Genomic DNA, 20,763 nt, shown 5'->3' with positions numbered 1-20,763 from the left:
TGTTAAGGCGTTCGAATTTGTCGTTTATGAAACTTTGTTAACTTCGCAAATCGAAGAATTTAGCTCCTTTATTATATAGGGTTATTCAATAGGTGCGCTTCAATTTTTTCCCGATAGGGAGGGCGAACGACGCAATATTTTTTATTTTTCGCTTGTCATTTGTAAACTTCATTAGTATACATTTCATCATGGAACGCTACACACTTGAGCAACGATTGCAAATCGTGCAAATTTTTTATGAAAATAATCGTTCTGTTGCTGCTACTTTAAGAGCATTACGGCCATTTTACGGTCCATTTAACAAGCCGTCCCGTTTTGGGGTTATGTGAAGTCATTGGTCTACAGTAGGGATGCTCGATGAACATCGATGTTCGATGATCATCGATGTTGAAAGCAAAAACATCGATGTTTTAGCATCGATGTTGCTATACGAAAAATATCGTAACATCGATGTTAACGGAATCGATCATCGAATATCGATGTTAACTTACATCCACAGTATCAAGCGAGTAGAGCGAGTGCGCACTGCGCACGGGTTGTTCCCTTCCTTCGTTGACGTTCTTCGTCGTCTCGCTCGTGCTCACGCTCTCTGAGAGAGCACAAAAAAAAAAAGAAGGAGAAAGACTGTTTTCAAAAGCTGGCTCTACTCTTTACCAGCAAAGAAATAGATTGAAAGGTTCTTCTCTATCAAAATTACTTTTCCTTCAGTCAGTGGATAAAAAATATTGGAATTTGTAATAATTTGATCTTCTGTTTCTTAATAAATTTCGAACGATTTTACTGTATTTATGTTATTTTTAGTTCTGTATCTTTTTGATCTTATTTGTGTTTTATATATACATTTTCAGTTTGTTTAAACTATATTTTATTTTTTTCTGTTTACTTTAAAATTTAATTTGTTTTTTTTTTTTTTTTTAATTTTATTTATGTGATTATTAATGCAAAAATCATCGATGTTATCCAACATCGATGTTTAGTTTTCGATAAATATCGAACATCGATGTTGGGCTTTCGATTATGACATCGATGTCAACATCGATGTTTTTCTAACATCGATCATCCCTAGTCTACAGTAACAAGCCGGCGACGATTTGTGAGCTCAGAGCCAATATTGAACGCGAAATTGCTGGAATTTCGGCCGATTTATGCAAAAGAGTGGTCGAAAATTGGGTTCAACGATTGGACTTCGTAAAACGTGCACGCGGTGGTCATGCAAAAGAAATCGAATTTCATACTTAAATGTATATGTTGAAACTCGATAATAAAAAAAAATTAGTAAAAAAAGTCAAACCGTTTGTGTTTTATTCAAAAAAGTTCAAAAGTTGAAGCGCTCTTACTGAAAAACCCTATATTTAAAATAGAAAAATATGGACGTATATACCTTTACCATAAAACACATCTTAACATATTATACATAAAAGAGAAAAGTCGTGTTCCTCATCGTAGATCGCTCGAAATGTCTCAAATTCTCCCACCTGAAAGCCCGCATTGAAATTTGTAAATCACTTATCAGTTATATATTCAAGAATAAACATGTTTCTGAATGTGAATAAAGGCATATTTAATAAATACGACACCACGAATACATTTCGAAAAAGCAATGTTCGAAAGTTCTAAATGAATCGGCCTCATAATACTGATGTTTGCAACCCTGTAGGTATCCATTGTGAACCAATTCTACAGTGTTGTCTTTTAGTTAAATTTAACTACATTGAGTATTTTATTGAAAAATTTAATATATTCTGAATCGATGTAATGCCATAAATGAATTTTTGCCATATGTTTATCTTATCTGCTAAGCTGGCTGCGCACTACAAAGTTATCGTGGGTCGATATATGTCGGTGACTTTCGCCTTACGGCAACACTGGTTGGAAACAGTGAAGATGTGTGGAAGCCGTGGGGCACAGTGATTGTGATTTTTCGTTCATTATTGCATTGTTACTTTATTATTTTTGTAATACTTTATTTTGCATAGTGTAGTGATGTTTTTGGTGGTGTGATGAACAATTTTGACATGCAACTAATGCAGAAAAATAACATTTAAATATATAATACCAACAGAAACTGGACGAATTTAAAGTTCGTGAATGAGGTAAGTTATTACGAAGTCGGAGGGGGCGACGAATAATTTCAGTGGATTGCAATGTAAAGAGTATACCCCCACTCTCAAGTAGAAGGATATCGACAACGTGACATTTGTAAGTAAATTTGAACATGTGAGAAGACGGGGTCAGGGTCAAAATCGTATATGTACGTTAATATTAAAAGTCAAAAACATAAACTTAGTTAACACATAGAAACGGGTAATCTGTGGCATTGTAATACAGGTACTTGAAAGTATTTATTTGTGGAATAAAACTAAATGGAGAAGGGGGAGTTTCTCGCTTTGTTATGTGACCCTGGACTGTTTGAAACGTTTCTGTTTCAGTGCTTTGTACTGCTGAATTCTTGTTTACTAAAAAATCTGAGTGTATGTATGTACATAAATATATACAAATATTAATATACGCATATTTGCGTAGTCTTTGAAAAATGAATCATATTCAAAATGCATATAACATTATATTAGCAACGTTAACGGCCACATAAGCGAGTGGCGCTGAAACAGCTGAATCAAGTGTCTTCCTTTCTTTAGCGATTTGAGTATTTGTTTGCATTTACGTTTCTTTATCTTTACCGCAACGAGAGAGGGCATGCGCTGTCTACGTAATGGGGTCACTAGCTTTTTGTTTGAACGCAGAAGCAGACGGGTTACTGTCCCGAAGGGCGGTTAAAATCCAGCACCTACCGCTACAAACTGCAATTTAGCTGATTGAAATCTCGATGTTGATAACTGTGCGTAATGAGTTAAATAAATAGAATTCAACTAGCACATTATCTTCGATTAAGAATTTAGCTGAACTGATAAGCAAACTAAAAATACACACATACTATACATATAGTATGTTACGTAGTACATTTAGTGAAGTGTTTTATGACGATGTGCAAAATCACTTCCAGCGGAGGTGCTAACAAGAGATAACACGGCCCACAAATAAAAGCATTAAGAGTTTAAGGTACTTGACCACCTTATAAGTTTCAAAAAATTAAATTTTTTTTTTACATTTTTTCAATCCTTATACTTTTAAAAATCATCACCTGAAACTGTTTTTTTAAATTCGAATTCTAACAAAGTGAAATCAGTGAAAATGTGCAGGCGCATCCTGCACTCATTACTTGCAAGTTTTAACTTTAAACGCGTTTTTCCAGAAATTACTTTTTTTCGAATGGCGGACACTTTATCTCCGAAACTGCTTAGCCGATTTTAATGATTTTGGTCTTGTTTTATTTGTTAAGATGTTTTGTATGCCAATTTACCACATTTTGCAAAAAAAAGTTAATAAAGTATTGCTTTTTAAGCATAACATTGTGAAAAACAGGGGTGTTTTCTTAACTTTTTTTCAAACATCCGCCATTTTTTTATTATTTTTTTTTTTTGTCAGTTTGTGGTAAATTCTCACGCAAGGAACCTTCCTTTTGAAAACTTTGTTTCTCTCTTTTGTTTTAGAATTACCATTTCTAAGATTAACTGTCCGCCGCAAGACATGATTTTCTTCAGGCCTCGACTTTGGCGCCTCCTGGATATATGTTAAAAAAAGAAATTTTAATAAATCAATTTTTTTTTGTATTATATAAGCTCTAAATAAAAATTAAAAAAAAAAATTATTTTAATATATTATACAGAACATGAAAAAAAAATTATTGAATATGTTGTACTTTTTAGCTTTCCAAGGTGGTCAAGTACCTTAAATTCATAAATAGAAGGAATTCCAATTAGAACTTTTTTATTTTTTGTCCAATTAGGTTAATAAAATTGGAAAACGTGTATGCAAAAATGTATAACAAAGCTCTGCAATATACATACATATCTTAGTGCCGCCGATATAATTTATAATCGTATAAAGAAATCAAATCGCTGAGCGAAGTTCGTCGGGCAGACCTACCCGTCGCAACAGTTTGCCCAGTTAAACAGAACCAAAACGAAATTCTAATCGAAGGCGACAAATGAATCTCCAATCTTTATCAAATTATTAAAATTTAAAATACAATGTTTGTAAGGCATTTCTACAAGTGAGGCAATGTTTGCGATGAGGATTTGATTATATTTTTCAATGAGAACTGATTTTGTCACCGATGGCAGGGGCAAAATTAACCCTTAGCACTCGAGCGGCGACAGGTCGATTTCAAGTGAGAACTCGAGCAGCACCGCAGCTGCAGTGATTTGAAGTCTTAAATCGAACGACATTGCCACGGTGTTATTCCGAACGAGCTTGCAAGGTTTGCTCTGGCCATAACACGCCTGAAGGTAGGCGGGAAATTTCATATTACTGTGATACGTTTCGTGATAAACCTAGTATTTATATTGGCTTTTTTCACTAAATAACACACTAAAAATTTCAGAGCGTAATAGGTTTTTGTTTCGACATATAAATGAATAAAACATTCATTAAAGGTGGTGGCACTAGACCAACAACAATATTTTGTACGTTTGATTGTCAAACCAAGGCATTGGCAATGTAGAAAACAAAGAATGAATTTGTCTTGTTTCATTCTGGGCTGACAGCCACATGCACGCCGCGAAAGAAAAAGACACATCAGCTGATTTACCGATACCACCTTTAATAAATTCGCCTTGAAAATACCTGTATGTACCTAATTTGACCGAAATCGACTCGATTTGCTGCTTTGCGTAAGCGGATAGTGCGGTAATGGTAGTGCAAATTTAGTAATTCTATTCACGATAAACTTCTTCAGGTGGAACCCATCGTTTTGGTTGCTTGATGGGAGAGTACCAAGAAAGATAGAGAAAGAGATTGTGCCTTCCGAATTCGCCGTCACGTAAGAGTCCTTCAATAAACAAACAAAAAAAGGAGAAATACCCTTCACCCAAGGCGGATTTATTACAGTTGATCAAGAATGATAGAGGAACAGATTGCGTCTTCCGAATTTGCTGTGTCGTAAGAGTCCATGAATAAACAAGCAAAAGGAAGAGGAATTTCTTGTTTGTGAAGAAGAAGAGTAGGTGAAAGCAAAGGAGACAAACAAACACAAGAAATTATACGCACACACACATGCTTTCTAGCCACGGTGTCTTCCGCATAAAAGCGCAAAAAACTGCATTTGGAGGCTTTATATTCATTGGTGCTTTAACAATTTAACACGCGGCACTGCGTTTGCATTAGTTTGTTTAGTTTTAATCTTACACATCACAATTATACCAAGTCATTCTCTGAATTTTCACATACAATTTCTCCTACTTTTATTTGTTTTGTATTGCGATGGGAGCTGACGTCAGACTTGTCAAATTCACTAAAAATAAAGTAACTGTTTTTTAATGGCGCTACCTTTAGTACTCAATTCGCCTTGAAGTACATGTATATTTTTAGTTGTATAAATCATAAGGAACATTACCGATAGCTTTGCTGGCCTTCAAATTTTGTGACGCCTTATGACTGACGTATTTATGTTGGTGGGTCCAAACAAAAAATCAGAAATTGATTCATTTCACGAAAACCGCGCAACAAATAAACCTATCACTCCACAATACTTTATATTGATGATGCCTATAAGATGATGGCTTCCGAAAAACGCTACTTTATTGTTCGCGATTTTTAAACCGATGATGTAATCCCTGCAAGTAAACAAACAAAAGGAAGAGTAGTTACATGTTTGTAAATATTAAAAAAACTAATAAAAATTAAGTGTCGCGTGCTTTATTGAGAAAGCACGTATCATCGATGATACCCTAGCAAAAAGTATTTGTGTGTAATTGTCTGTTCTATTTGTTTGTTTATCTGCATAGATGGCGTCACGACGCAACCTGGGATTCTATTACTCTTGTGACCTGCTTTCTGCCAAAATCGAGCAACCTCTTCCTTGTTACCTAAGTTTCCCCCCTAAATACATTTTCCTTTTTTCGAAGTTGGTTTTTAATAGCGAGAAAGGGAACAGAAAAAAATCTCTAGAAATAATAATTTTTGATAGCAAGAACGGGGAAAAGCGAATAATATTGATGTTATAGTAATTTGTATATATTTCGATTTAATTTATTGAGCAGAACCAATCAATTACATTTCATAATTTATGCCCAGCAGATACTATAGCAATTAGTTTTTAGTGTATTTAATGATGTAATTGGACAATTGGACGGTTCTAAATGATAAGCCTATAAACACGTTCTCAATTGTTGACGTTTAAATTGTTGTCAACAGGCCTTCAATCATATTGGCACATGGATACTTGCTTTGTTTGTGGGCATGTATGTATGTATATCTGTACATGAAGGTGTGGGTGGTCGTATCTTTGAAAAATAAGATACGCTATTTTGTAATACATGTATTTGAGCCTCCTAGCTTTGCAATGTAGCAACACGTGATTATTGTATTTTAGCAATTTTTGTTTATAAATAATAATTTAAGTATAGCGATAAAGAGACAGCTGGCACTATTTTAAATGTTATAAAGTGTGTGTGAAAGTAAAACAATTGAGATCAGTGCCTAACTTCATATAAAAATGGCGTTGTAGGGTTAAATAATTCAAACATGAACAAAATTTCCAAGTAATTTTAATTATTTTCCATAAAATTCAAAACAAATAAAAAATATTCAATTTTTATCTAACGGTCATACGAGTAGTTATAATATCATAAAACCATACATTTTTGAGGCATGGCTCTTAAGTAACAGTTCTTGGCGGGTTGCAAATCCGGATAGTTCCAAAAACGTAGAATCTACTGTAGTGAGACCGATTTGCCACATTTAAGTTAAAAGAATTGGCACTAGTCCTCAAATATGGAAAAAAATACTTTGATCATAGGCATATTTTTAAGGAAATATATTTGGAAATACAAAAAATATACGAAAACTAATAGATTTTTCTCATAATACCCGATGTACTCTAAAAAATGGTTGTATGCCTTTTTATTGATCAGTCGAGAAACGATTCGCCCTAATGTTCATGTGTAGTGCTTATGTCACATATACATACATACATGATAGTGATATTAGAATTACTCAAATAATCGGTTATTCGGTTAACCGAATATTTATTCAGTATTCGTTCGCATGGTTATTAACCGATTTATGATATCCAAAACGCCATACCTTTCCGACTATTCGAATACTGAAACTATTTAAATTTTTTGAATGGAATCGATATTCGTTGAAATTCAAGCAAATGAATCTCCTTGTATTTATGCACATAAAGTGTGATCAATTTAGAGGTATCGGATTTCAAATTGATTGGGCAATCTTTATTATTTTTGTGTAGAACCATTAATGGCATTTATTTTTTAAAGATAATCCCTTTCAAATATTGGCCACAACTGCGCCGTAATTCGACCATCCGTAAACACAAATTTTGAATAACTCACTGGAGGACTTCGGTCGGTATTTCGTGAATAACTTTAGTAATGTTGACTTCCAATGGCTCAATCGAAGCCAGTTTATGCCCAAAGCATTTAGACTTAACATACCCCTTCCAAATAAAAGTCCAAAGATGTGATATCACACGATCTGGGTGGCCAATCCAGTGGCCATTGATCCGATACATTGTTTCAAGGGCTGTATGGCAAGTAGCGCTGTCTTGCTGGAACCAAATGTTGGGGAGATTGCGGGCTTCAATTTTCGTCGTTTTTCATGGCACGATAGCGTTCGTCATTTATTGTTACATTGGCGCCAGCCTCATCTTTGAAGAAATACGGGCCTATGATTCCTCCAGCCCATAATCCGCACCAAACGGATGTTGGTTGTTTACAATGGATATAATGAATGGCTTCGGCTTACTCTTCAGCCCAAATACGACAATTTTGCTTCTTGACAATAGCCATTATTGATTAGCCATCGGCCTGAGCACGCGATGAACACTTTTCACAGAGAGTCGATTTTCGTAATAAAATTATACGATTTGTAAACGTTGTTGAGGCGTAAGTCTGTCCATGATGAAATGCCAATGAATACTAAAACAAATTATGTATTTAGTTTGACAGCAGTCACACGAGATCTGGAAAAAGCCCTATTGCGAAAAAGTATCTCCAATCTGATCACTCTTTACATACTAATTTGTTTGTAATTTCCAACACGAAAATTAGGTAACGGTTGAGCGTTAATTTTTGCCTCCTGTACATCACCACTAAATAATCATCTATCGCGGATCCATTAAAAAAGATTCCGCTACTGAGTGAGTATTTCTTAGTCTCACAAGTAGTATTCCTTAATCTCTCTCCTACTATTCCTTATGCCTTTTTCTTTGATCCTTAAATTATATAGCTTCATCTACGTGTAAAATATATAAACATATGTATATAAGTATATGTGTAAATACCTGTAAATTAACGATCTAAGTTTTCTGATAATGTATATAGCTAAAAAAAAAAGAGTTCGAATAATCCAAACTCAACATTTAACCGAATATTCGAAAATGAGCGATTAAGCGAATATAGCCCCTGGTGACGCTCAAGCATGCATGTCCAGCAGGCTTATATGTGGGCGTGTCGCGTGACACTCGTACTTGCTTCGTGTCACACATACTTGTTGTCGGCTTTTGCATGATGAAAATCAAAAATTTTAGATATTAGCGTCAAGCACCCGACACACACACATATAAGCTGCAGAACATGCATGCTTGAGCGTCACCATGAGCTAATAGTGGTTAGCGTTCTGCTATGCGAATGTCGGCTACTGAATAATTTTATTTGACTAATGTGGTACAAATTTAAATAATTCGATTAACCGAATAGTGAGAACCCTAGCACATACATATATATGTACATGGACAAAGCCAACCACAAACGGAAGCGCACACAACTTATTTTTTTTAAAACATTTTTTATTGTGTTCAATATATTGTGTTGAAATGAGTGGCAAGTAATTAACGAGGATGTACAATACAACACAGAGATACTTACATATGTACATATACATCGCTGAGTTTTACTTTAACCTTGATCAATTAATATTTAGTGATCTCTATTTGCATGGCTATTCAATTGAAATAATAATTAAATGGTTTGTTTACAAATATGAATCTGCAAGAGATAGACGAGTTCATTTAGGCCCATTTTGTGGAGAGTCTTGGCCTACGCCTAAAAATATTATATTTATTTACTATATATATGTACATACACTATATATTTTGTTTCAATCATTTTACTTATACTCTTACATACATACATACAGGTTTTGTTTTTATAGATAATGGCAAGAGAAGACGTGTCTGTGACTAAAAAGCAGAATTCCAATGCGGATTGCAATAAGTTCAAAGTTAACGGAGCTACCGAATCATGTGATAAAGCAGGTAAGTTCACAAACAGGTACCTGAATACAATTGTTTGTATACATACTTGAGTAAAGGGGAAGTTCTGTGCATGTGGCTTTGTATGCAATGAAACAAATAACATTCTGAGGTAGTAAATTTGTGCACATAATCATGGGTACGTGAAGATATTTGTGGGTAATTTATTGTCAAATGATCAAGGGCGAGCAGCACAATCGATGGCATTATTTTTTTCAAAAAATTTAAACATTTGCCTGAAGCTAAACAGTATTCGTTAGCGAAGTATTCTAGGCTCAAAAATTTAATCCATTAATTTCCAAACAAAGTTCTGCTGAACAATTAATCTTGTAAAGTGTAATTAATTTAATAATCATATAACAAAAATATGCACAAGAAATACATTTCACTATAATTTTTTACTTTTCATTATGCTTTTAATTTCTCTACAACATACAAAACTAAAATTTTAATAGTTTACAAATTTAACAAAAAAATTAATAGGGATTTTCAAACTGACCTCTGTAAAGTTACAACTCGATAAAATTACAAAACAACTCGGTGTAACATCGGCTGTTCTATGTCGACATTCACTTCATCTACTACTTTTCCCAAACTACAGCGAGTTCTTCAAATATAAAATTTAATGTATGGCATACAAATTTATTAAAAAATACTTGAATTTCAGTAAGTTTCAGCTGGCTTGTCACCCTACCAGAGAAAGAGAGAGAAATAAGTACGATCAACATTAGAAAGTTTACCAAGTCAATGTGGCTAATGTTTTCGACGAACAAATAAAGGGTATTTCAAAAGTGAAGCTTAGATGTCAGTAGTGAATACTTCCCAGACGGTACCTTTTTCATGTCAGCTTTGACATTTGTCAAGTTGAGAGAAGCACAATTTTACAAGATAGAACAATGCGTTAAAACTATTGAATCTTATTATGAAATTGGTCGACCTTTAAGAACAATTAAATCGATCTTTAAGGAGGTATTCTAGTGTAGAATCATGAATTTCCCCCGGTTTTTGAAGCGAAGGAAACAAAAAAAATGTATAATCCATTTTTTTATTATTTGCTCATTGATTATTAATTATTACATTAAAAACTAACCCAAAAAAAATAAAATTGACAAAATTGTGCGCAGTCAAAATTGGGGTCCAAAAAAACAAAGGGTGTCCTGGAGTGCTTGATTCCTTTCCATCACCTGCTGGTGATCTGAAAAATAAAAACCAAACGGATTCTTAATTATTATAGATGGCGCTATCGAATGAGCCTTGGACAAGTTAAAAAAAAAATTTTCTCAATATGGCGGCTGGTTGAAAAAAAAATTTTTTATTTGCATATTTTTTCAACAATTCCAATTTTTTTTTATTACTAAATGAAAGGTTATAGTTTTGTGCTAGGTTCATCCGATGAATTAATGTATAAAGAACATCCTCCCCAAATTTGAAGTAAATCGGTCCACTAGAACTCCATTAGAACTCGAGATATCCTTACCGCCACCTCCGAAAAAATAGTTTTGAGAAAAACGCGTTCAAAGTTTTCAGACAAGACATATCGGAACCGATGCCATGTAAATAAAAAAAGCTATAACTCACGAAATAATGGAAATTTTAAAAAATCCTCATAATGACATATCCTAAAATGTCTAAACTTTGAAAATATTTAAAAAAATAAATTTCGATTTTTTCAAAATTCTACACTAGAATACCTCCTTAGAATAATTGAGTCGACAATACAAAAGTTGGTGAAAAATTTCAAGAAAATGGTTCTGTCAAGGATAGAAAAAATACGGACAAACCAAAAGCTGAGCGTTCTGTTAAAAATATTGCTGCTGTAACACAAAATGTTGCTGAACAACTTTCAAAATCAATATCTCGACGGTCTCAGCAATTGGCATTCGTGAAACGACTCTTTGACGGATTTTACCTGTAGACGTACTTACGATAGGCATTTAAATACAAGTAGTGCAATTTTTCACATAATTGCTAAGATCCGTATTTTGAATAAAAATAGTGAAACCTGAAAAAGTAGAAATTTGTACATGTCTTATTTTAAAATAACATCTGGGCGCGTCTTTTGAAAGACCCTTCATAATACAAATATTGCTGTTGTTGTTGTAGATGCTTTCCATTTAAATTCAACCGGGCTATTCGGGTCATGTTCTTCGATTTCGATGTAACTTAAATATGTTGCTCTCTGGTCAAAATAATGAGATACGTATTTTTTTGTTCCCCCGAAAAAATTTTTTTTCAAGAGTTATCGGCAATTTTGTTTTTCGCCTCAAACTCGATTTTTTTTAATTATATAAGAATTTTTTTTTTTTAAATGCCCATAACTTAGTCAAAAATGAACCGATTTTAATAATTTTGGGTTCAAAATGATCGTAATTACATACACAAGCGACTTCATGTAGAAACAATTGCAAAAAAGTAGTTGAAATTTTTTTATTTAGCAAAAAAGAAAAAAAAATGAAATTTTTTCGAAATTCAATATTTCAAAAAGTGTATTTTTTTTTTTTTTATAACTTTTTCCAAATCAAAAGGACATCTCAAACTTTAATTGAGCTGCATGCCTAGTAGCTAAAATGCCTTGTTTTTGAGTAATGAATTTTTGAATAAACACCCTGTTTCGCACTTTTTGTTTTTCGCAAAATAAAAAATTTTCAACTACTTTTTTGCAACTATTTCTATATGAAATCGCTCGTGTAAGTAATGACGATCATTTTGAACCCAAAATTATTAAAATCGGTTCATTTTTGACTAAGTTATGAGCATTTAAAAAAAAAAAAATCTTATATTATTAAAAAAAATCGATTTTGAGCCGAAAAACAAAATTGCCGATAAAGCTAGAAAAAAATTTTTTTTGGGCGAAAAAAAAAATACGTGTCTCATTATTTTGACCAGAGAGCAACATATTTGAGTTACATCGAAATCTAAGAACATGTCCCGAAAAGCCCTTTTGAATTGAAATGGAAAGAATCTATATAAGAAATTTTTTTTTAATTGCTCATAGCTTAGTCAAAAATAAGCCGATTTGAATGATTCTGGGTTCAAAATAATCGTAATTACTTACATAAGCGATTTCATGGAGAAATAGTTGCAAAAAAGTAGTTGAAAATTTTTTATTTTGCGAAAAACAAAAAGTGCGAAACAGGGTGTTTACTCAAAAATTCATTACTCAAAAACAACTCATTTTAGCTACTAGGCATGCAGCTCAATTAAAGTTTGAGATGTCCTTTTGATTTGGAAAAAGTTATAAAAAAAAAAAAAATACACTTTTTGAAATATTGAATTTCGAAAAAATTTCAATTTTTTTTCTTTTTTGCTAAATAAAAAAATTTCAACTACTTTTTTGCAATTGTTTCTACATGAAGTCGCTTGTGTATGTAATTACGATCATTTTGAACCCAAAATTATTAAAATCGGTTCATTTTTGACTAAGTTATGGGCATTTAAAAAAAAATTTTCTTATATAATTAAAAAAAATCGAGTTTGAGGCGAAAAACAAAATTGCCGATAACTCTTGAAAAAAAATTTTTTCGGCCGAACAAAAAAATACGTGTCTCATTATTTTGACCAGAGAGCAACATATTTAAGTTACATCGAAATCGAAGAACATGACCCGAATAGCCCGGTTGAATTTAAATGGAAAGCATCTGTAGTAACAGCTCGCCATCTTGGTGAAACCATCAGTTGTCGTAGTCAGGTGCAGGAAACGGGCAGTTTGGTTGAAGTGTTAGATAACTAGGCTTACCACGCGCTATTTCGCGATTTGAACTCTTTTGATTTTGTACAAAATGAATGACTGAATTGTGTGCTGAATGATAGCGGCAACGCATGTATCGAATTCTTGCTTTAAACGTTTAATTCTTGCTTTAAGTTTAATTTTTCACATATCCGTGAATTGTAATTTCTACTAGTCTTTTCTTTAAAAAAATTCAAAGTCTTATTTAAGAGCAAAACAAATACGAAATGATTTTTTTTAAACATTCGTACCAATACTTTATTAGATTTTGCTACAATTTTATAAATTGTTATTTTAGTAGCAAGAAATATTCCCCCACACTTGCCTATTTTTGATACGTTGCTGAAGTAATAGTACTTAGCCGGACATATTAGATAAAAGTTAGGGAAAGTTATAAAATCAGGGAGGGAATCAGTTGTGTAATAATAAGTAGCTATCATTATATTTATTTTGAAATACACGTCTGCACTGCAATACATAATTACAGGGTGGCGCAAAATTACTCATCTAATTTTGTTTTTAAATAACTTTTTTACTAAATAAAAAAAAATTTTTAAAGTGATGAAAATCTTTATTTCGACCTTTACGTGCTCCATTGCTTATCTATTTGTATACTACAGCTGTCACAAGTGTCAAATGTGATTGGCGAACGACGCCATTTGTAAACATTGCAAATCTTCCAATAAAAATAAATAAAAAATAAATAATTGGCGCGTACACTTCTGTTAGATGTTTGGCCGAGCTCCTCCTCCTATTTGTGGTGTGCGTCTTGATATTGTTCCACAAATGGAGGACCTACAGTTACAAGCCGACTCCAAACGGCAGATATTTTTATGAGGAGCTTTTTCATGGCAGAAATACACTCGGAGGTTTGCCATTGCCTGCAAATCTTCCGATAGGGTGATTAATTTTGCGCCACCTATATATGTATAATATATTTATTATTATTGTCAGAATTTTAAGTAATTTCTATCAGCAAATGCTTTTATTTATACTCTTTAATTAGATATTAATTAAATTATTTACTTGCAGTTAGTTTATTGGATACCAAACCAAATGACGACAGTAACGATTATGACTTGGTGCCGCCGGATGGAGGTTGGGGTTGGTTGGTATTACTTGGATCGATGATGGTTAACATTCTCATACCGGGTACCATTAAAAGTTTTGGTGTATTATTCGTTGAATTTTTGGAAGCTTTCGATGCGTCTCCAGCGACAGGAGCGTGGATACCCGCTCTTTGTTATTTCCTGTATAGTTCGTTAGGTTAGAACGTGTTTTATTTAAAAATATTTATTTGTTATGCGTACACGCTTTTATTTCAAGCAAACTCATTGCAGGCCCCGTTTCCAGTATATTATCTGTTAAGTATTCATACCGTACAGTAACGCTTATGGGTGGTGCTTCAGCGGCATTTGGTATGATCGCGTCATTTTGGGCCTCATCTGTAGCCTACTTGTACTTAAGGTAATTGAACGAGAATTTCATGGATGCGTTAATTAGAGTTAAAACGAACACCCCATAGTTATGGAGTTCTAGTGGGGATAGGTGCCGGTCTATCATTTCCTCCAACCGTGTATATAGTGACGTCATACTTTGTTAGACTACGTGGACTGGCGAATGGACTATGCATATCGGGTAGTGCACTTGGATCAATTATTTTACCGCCTGTATTGCGATGGCTGCTCGAAACTTATGGATACAGGTAACTAAATTAATAAATATTTACATTTTTGTTTTTTTTTTTAAATACTAATGTTGTTGTTCTAACAACATAAAATATTACCCATAGAGCAGCTTGCTACAAAAACTAGCGATAACTACAGCCAATTTCCGAATAACGATATTAAAAAAATGGAAGCAATCAGTAAATTTGTAATTTTTTTACTGTGGCAAACATCAAAATGATGAAAAAATAGGGCAAGGGCAAACCTCCAGTTACAACTTCTCATAAAAATCCAACTGCCTCTCGAAGGCGTCATAAAATTGTAGTATCTCAATTTCTAGCAAAATATTAGGACGCTCACTACAAATAAGAAGACACTAAGAGTGTATGTGAGTGTGTCCAAATTGGAGCTTTACTGGAAATTTCCAACACCACTTGAAATGGGTTGGCCTGCGCAAGTTTAAACGCGTTTTATTGTTTTTTAAATGTAATTAATTAAAATAAATATTGTAAATTCACCGGATTTTCGACCAGTTCAATTTAAAAAAATTAAATTGATCCTATTTATTGCATGTCGAGAGGTGTCAATGGTTACCGATTTCCTTTCCGTTTCTACGACAGTCGGTTCTATGTTACCGAGACGACCCGGATTTATATCCGGCCAAGGACTGTCACTCCAGCAGCATTCCCCGTATGTAAGTATGGGGAACGAGCAGAAATATAATAACTTTCTTGGATTGCTACAAGGTTTTTGAACTGATGCTGCTCGAACATTTTATGTCCGATATCTCTTCAACAAGTCTTAATATATTGACGAACCTAGTAATAACAATGGGGTCCCGCTTCTTTGTTTTTTACTTACATTTTCTGCTCCAACTCCAAATATAAAGCTTGTCTAATAGAAGCGTGGCCGTTATTACTTTGAAACTATTTGGCCAATACGATTCTAACAAACTGCTTTGGTAAATAGCAAATATGCTCTATTAGGGTAATATTACCGCCGCTAGCTTCGAATCATATTTTGTCTTAATTTCTGCGCAAATTGTGAATATAATCGTTTCCAAATCTGCCGAATTTCTCTTGATAATTGCTTGGCCGTCCATATTTTCCTTGGAGCTTTTGCTTAATTATTACTCAAACATTTTCAATAGGGTTAGTAACAACCTACTCTGAAGGTCAATCAAACATTTCAATCCCATTTGGGATCCTTGTCTTCTTGTAAAATCCGAAGCTGGCTAGTTCTTCCAAGCATCTTCGCAACTGACGGTAATAATGTTTCTTGATGAATCTTATTAATCGAAACAGCATTCAAATTGGCGGTCAACTGAAATAAACGTCCAATTTCTCTTTTGAAGAAGCAACCCCAAGCATAAGCTTAACTGGAGGTTTAGCAGTTCGTTGAAATTGTTGAATATCAGTACACCAGGACCGACTTATGCAGCTATTCGCCCAAAAGAAAAATTCATCAATAAATATTATATTTGCCCAATTCCCTTTTGATCGATTGCCTTAGCCCATGCAAGTCTTTTTTCAATGTGTGAGACCAGCGGTGGTCTTTTGCTCGTAAATGTCCTCGAATCGTGTGTTTGGATACGTCAACACCACTTTTCTCTAAAACTGCTTCAGCTTCACGCAACGATAAGTACGGCATTGTCACAAACAAATTTTTGACATTTATTCATTATTTTTTAATTTATGTGAATCCTTTTTTTTTATAAAAAATATAATTCATTCTATAATAAAGACCATATCAATCCAAGTTTCTATCTTTGAACAAGATTTTTGAAAACTCGAAAAATGTTCATCAAAATTAAATTATTTTTTAATCAGAAATAAAAAAAATGTGTTTTATATTCCATTAAATTTTATAATAATAAAGAAAGTGCAAGTTTGAAGTGATTCAAAATTAATATTGATTTAAAAAAAATATAGGGAAAATGCGCAACACTGTCAAGGTAAAAAATTAAAAAAGCAAACTGGATTATCCAAAATCTTAAAACTTTCGCTTTATTACCATAAAATTTCATGGACTATAAAACTACTTAACCAATTTTTTTTCTAATTCTGATTAAAAATATTGAAATTTTTTCCCATACAACAAATCCAAAAAAATCAGAAAAAATATAAAAAATCAAATGAATTTTCTAACAACTTCAAACTCGAGCGCAAGTAATAAAATTGAATGGGCTATAAAAATGTATCCAATTTTTCTAATTTTTGTATCAGCTTCGAAATTTCAATTTTTGGTTTTGGTCTTTAGCTAAGCAATGGAGCTTTACTTTTATAAAAAACAAAAATTATATTAAAAGAAAAAAATAAAAATAGACCAAACTGATCAAAATCTTGAGGTACTATATTTTTTTCGTGAGCTATATATTCATTTACAGTTAGGAAATTGTTTTGGCAAAAGAATACAAGAATACTCAATTTTTTTTTTCTTTTATTTCAGAGGTGCCGTTCTTATCATGGGTGGAATAACATTAAACGTATTTGTCGCTGCAATCTTTTATGAACCAGTGGAGCAACATATGATTCGGGTACCTAAAAATAAGAATGCCCTTGAAGATATCGAGGAAGAAGACATCGGAATTGTAATGAAATTTGAAACTGTAGACGAAGCTGGTTCAATCAATAACGATATAGCATCACATGATGGTTGCAGTGATGTAGGCACAAAACCATTTCCTCCATATAGTCCGCCATCTCTGTTACCGGATAATCAATTCGTACGTAGCGCATCAGCTGCCGTAGTACAAAATTACAGTAAGCATCAAGACGAATATACACCAACCTCTCGCACACGAAAGATTAGCACCCCCGTCCGCTTGCCGCAACGCAACCAAACATTTACGCCTGGGCAATTAAATTCACAATCATCGTTGTATGCTGTACCAGAAGGAGATCGATCTAGCCATAAACTCGATCGTCTCAGCGCTCTGCGTAACAGTTCTAAGAACCGACTTTCGCGTCGTTCGCCTTCCACCAGCAGTTTTCAATATATAAGCACACCTTATCACGGCAGCACACTCTCGTTCCAACCTAAAGAATTTTCTTCACATCTGTCATTACGTTCGATGGCAAGTAGTACAGGGGCAGCAGCTGGCGAAAGTTTAATGGGTGATGTGACCGGCGAAAAAGGTGAACAAGAACCAGTTACTCGCTCAAAATTCTTTGATCTTAGCTTATTGAAGGATCCAACTTATCTGGTTATACTAATTTCGAATTCAACAAATGCCATTGGTTACACCAACTTCATTATATTACTGCCTGCGTACGGCGTTGCGTTAGGTTTTAATAAGTCCCTAGCAGCTTATCTGATATCAATTGTATCGGCGACCGATCTTATCGGGCGAATCGGAGGATCGGCACTTTCAGATCTCGGTCTTATACCAAAGACTTGGTACTTCATTGGCGGTCTAGCAGTATCCGGTTTGTCACTTGCTCTTTTACCATTCGCCACCAGTTATAGTATGCTGAGTTTTTGGTGTGCCGTTTTCGGTCTCGCATCTGGTATATACGTCGGCATTACCGCTGTCATTATGGCTGATATGCTGGGCGAAGAGCGATTAACATCATCTTATGGTATCAGCTTATTTGTGAATGGAATATTGCAATTAATTGGACCACCACTATGTGGCGTTTGGTACGAAGCAGTAATGGACTATCGTCCGCTATTTCACACATTGGGACTTACGTTATTGGGTGGCGCCAGCCTTTGGAGTTTCATGCCATTTATTAATAGACAAAAAGCCAAAGAAGAGAAAATGAAGCAAGCACAATGCGACAACGAGGCGCATTAAATGTATTTTTTCATATACAAAACTGCGTTTTTTCTACTAAATGCATTCTTATTTACTTAAATTTAAAAGTAATATTCGCGCGTAGTTAATAAAGTCAATATTTTGTATACAAGAAATTCTAATTTTTTCTTTAAAAATGTACAAATAAAGTTAACCGAACAATAGGAACAAAAATATTACCAATTAAATTTAAATTATAAAAATATACAAAGTTTAATGGGGGGTTATTGTATTCTATTAGGAACTTTCTAGTAGCCTAAAATTTTGCGTAATTCTTCAAGCTTTTACAACAATAACATTGGTTTTTCATCAGTGTAATAAAGAGTAATTTTCTCAAGAGGCATGGGTTTATTAGGTGAAATGGTTGAAGTGCCAGTCTGGTACTCCTCAAATAGCACTAAAGCACCGTTTTGATAAACGGAAATGAAAAACGCATACGGGCGAAATGGCATTATATTAAGGAGATCCCGTGGTCTAGAAATTTCAAAATCAAGTTTTTTTCGATATTTCGAAAGTATAGCATCTTAAGAATATACTGCTGTCCGCGCGCTCGAGGTACAAGATTAAACTCGATTATCTCAAAACTACTTTTTTCAGCCTGGTGTTATAAAAAAAAGAAAAATTATTCAACCGAATCGTCTGAAATTTTGATACGTTGTTCACAACATCAATGGCTATCGCCCGTACTGGAATCATATCATTATTTCAATTATTTCGTTTTTTTTTTATTATTAAAAAACTTAAAAAAAAATCTCGATTTTTAGAGTGTCAATTTAAAAAACCGCGCCATTTTGTAATTTTTTTTTATTTCTTTACCGGTCATAGTTACAGTCATATTGGTTGATAATTGTTTTGGTTTTTGGGTTTCAGATAAATAAAAGAGCCAAAATGGGCAACACCGTCCAAGTCCAATTTTTCGGGAGGGTCAACTTCAGCGCCACTTTTTTTTTTAATTATTAAAATTATGTTTTTCATTTTTTTATGTAAAAGAAGTTAAATAAAAAGCCTAAAAAATTTAAATATCGTTTTCGTAATTATATGAAGACCTATATACGGCCATCACGGTAGAGTCTGATGTACAAGATCTTTCAAGTTCGAGTTAATTTCTTAAATTCAAATTAATCACATAGTTTGATCGGAACCTAATCTGTTTTTTTGGCATATTCTATTTAGTAAGTGATCTACAATTTATGAATGATAAATGATGATTTCCAAAAGCCCCCTGTGTGCATAATGACAGACACCGATTCTTTTGATGATATTTAGAAACAATTGGGGTTTCATCTCTACAATTGCGCGCTAGATTTTAAAATGCTTCTGATTTATTCACAAAAACTCTATCTTTGGAATAGCTCCATGGAAATTTCCAAAGGTACTAAATCGGTAATCGTGGCGGTCAAAGTACTGCAGAATATTACGAAATAATATTCCCAGAAATAAATTTATAATTTGTCGGCTAGCGCACGTAACACACCTTCTTGTTAAAACCACATTGTAAACATATCTCAATGGCGCAATCCATTGATGGTAAGCATATTTCCAGCTGCATTAAAAAAAATTGCGGTGTCAAACAAAACAGTAACTATACAGTGATCTGATATTTCAAGTAGACTAAAATTTTTCGATACCTTTATATTCCTTTATATTATTTACGGATAGGTCCAAGTTGCACTGAATAATTGGTGGGAAAGGGTTCTTCGAGGAGCTCAATTTAGACTTCCGGATCACTGTAGTGGTTTCCAAACGGAGGTAGCCGCAATTAAGGAAACAGTGGTTGTTTACTTCTGTAATTACTGTAAAGGACGTAAATATCTACTCCGACAGCCAAGCGGCAATTGGGTTCTTTGTTTGTGCGTTCGAAATTAGTCAGGGAATTCTTGACTTCTCTCTCTCCCGGTCATAAACGGGGGGCCCTGAAGACAGTTTCATCGTAAAAAGAGCATTGGCGTTCCCTTGAGGACCTGTGGTCTGCTTCTGGATAGATGGACCTCGCGTCAACTTATCGAGCGATGAGCTAGTGCGCAAACGTGCAAAACCGCGTGGTCCTTCTGACCATGGGTAGATCGGGGGTCACAACTCTCGAATTTGGTAGGTATCCTTACCGGGCATTGTCCATTAGGTGTCCATGCGATGAGACTTGTAGAAAATACTGTGACACGGAAACAAGAATTTAGGCTAGTAGCAATGCCCTCTCTTATCGAACCGCAAAACTTATTGAACAACCTGGTTGATCATAAAA

The 20,763-nt window shown here is 34.0% G+C and overlaps 2 protein-coding genes across 4 annotated transcripts in view; one reads left to right on the top strand and one right to left on the bottom strand.

The window, feature by feature from the left end:
* LOC129247844 (uncharacterized) overlaps positions 1–20,763 on the bottom strand; it is a 78,625-nt gene that overhangs the window by 50,411 nt on the left and 7,451 nt on the right. The gene's annotated exons all lie outside the window — the stretch shown is intronic.
* LOC129247843 (monocarboxylate transporter 13) lies at positions 1,852–18,640 on the top strand. 3 transcript variants are annotated; one of them, XM_054887188.1, is made up of 6 exons: positions 1,852–2,093; positions 9,232–9,334; positions 14,091–14,324; positions 14,399–14,525; positions 14,584–14,763; positions 17,174–18,640. In XM_054887188.1, exons 2-6 carry the CDS (start codon positions 9,235–9,237, stop codon positions 18,522–18,524), a joined length of 1,992 nt encoding a protein of 663 aa, XP_054743163.1. In that variant the 5' UTR covers positions 1,852–2,093; positions 9,232–9,234; the 3' UTR covers positions 18,525–18,640. The 3 variants fall into 3 exon arrangements, with proteins under 3 accessions (XP_054743163.1, XP_054743162.1, XP_054743164.1); XM_054887187.1 differs by having other exon boundaries at positions 9,217–9,334; XM_054887189.1 differs by lacking the exon at positions 1,852–2,093 and adding an exon at positions 2,212–2,328 and having other exon boundaries at positions 9,217–9,334.

Source organism: Anastrepha obliqua, chromosome 5 (genome assembly GCF_027943255.1).
Source record: "Anastrepha obliqua isolate idAnaObli1 chromosome 5, idAnaObli1_1.0, whole genome shotgun sequence".
Lineage (NCBI taxonomy): Eukaryota > Metazoa > Arthropoda > Insecta > Diptera > Tephritidae > Anastrepha > Anastrepha obliqua.
Note: the sequence above shows the minus strand (reverse complement) of the source record. Positions and strands in the feature narration are given on the sequence as shown.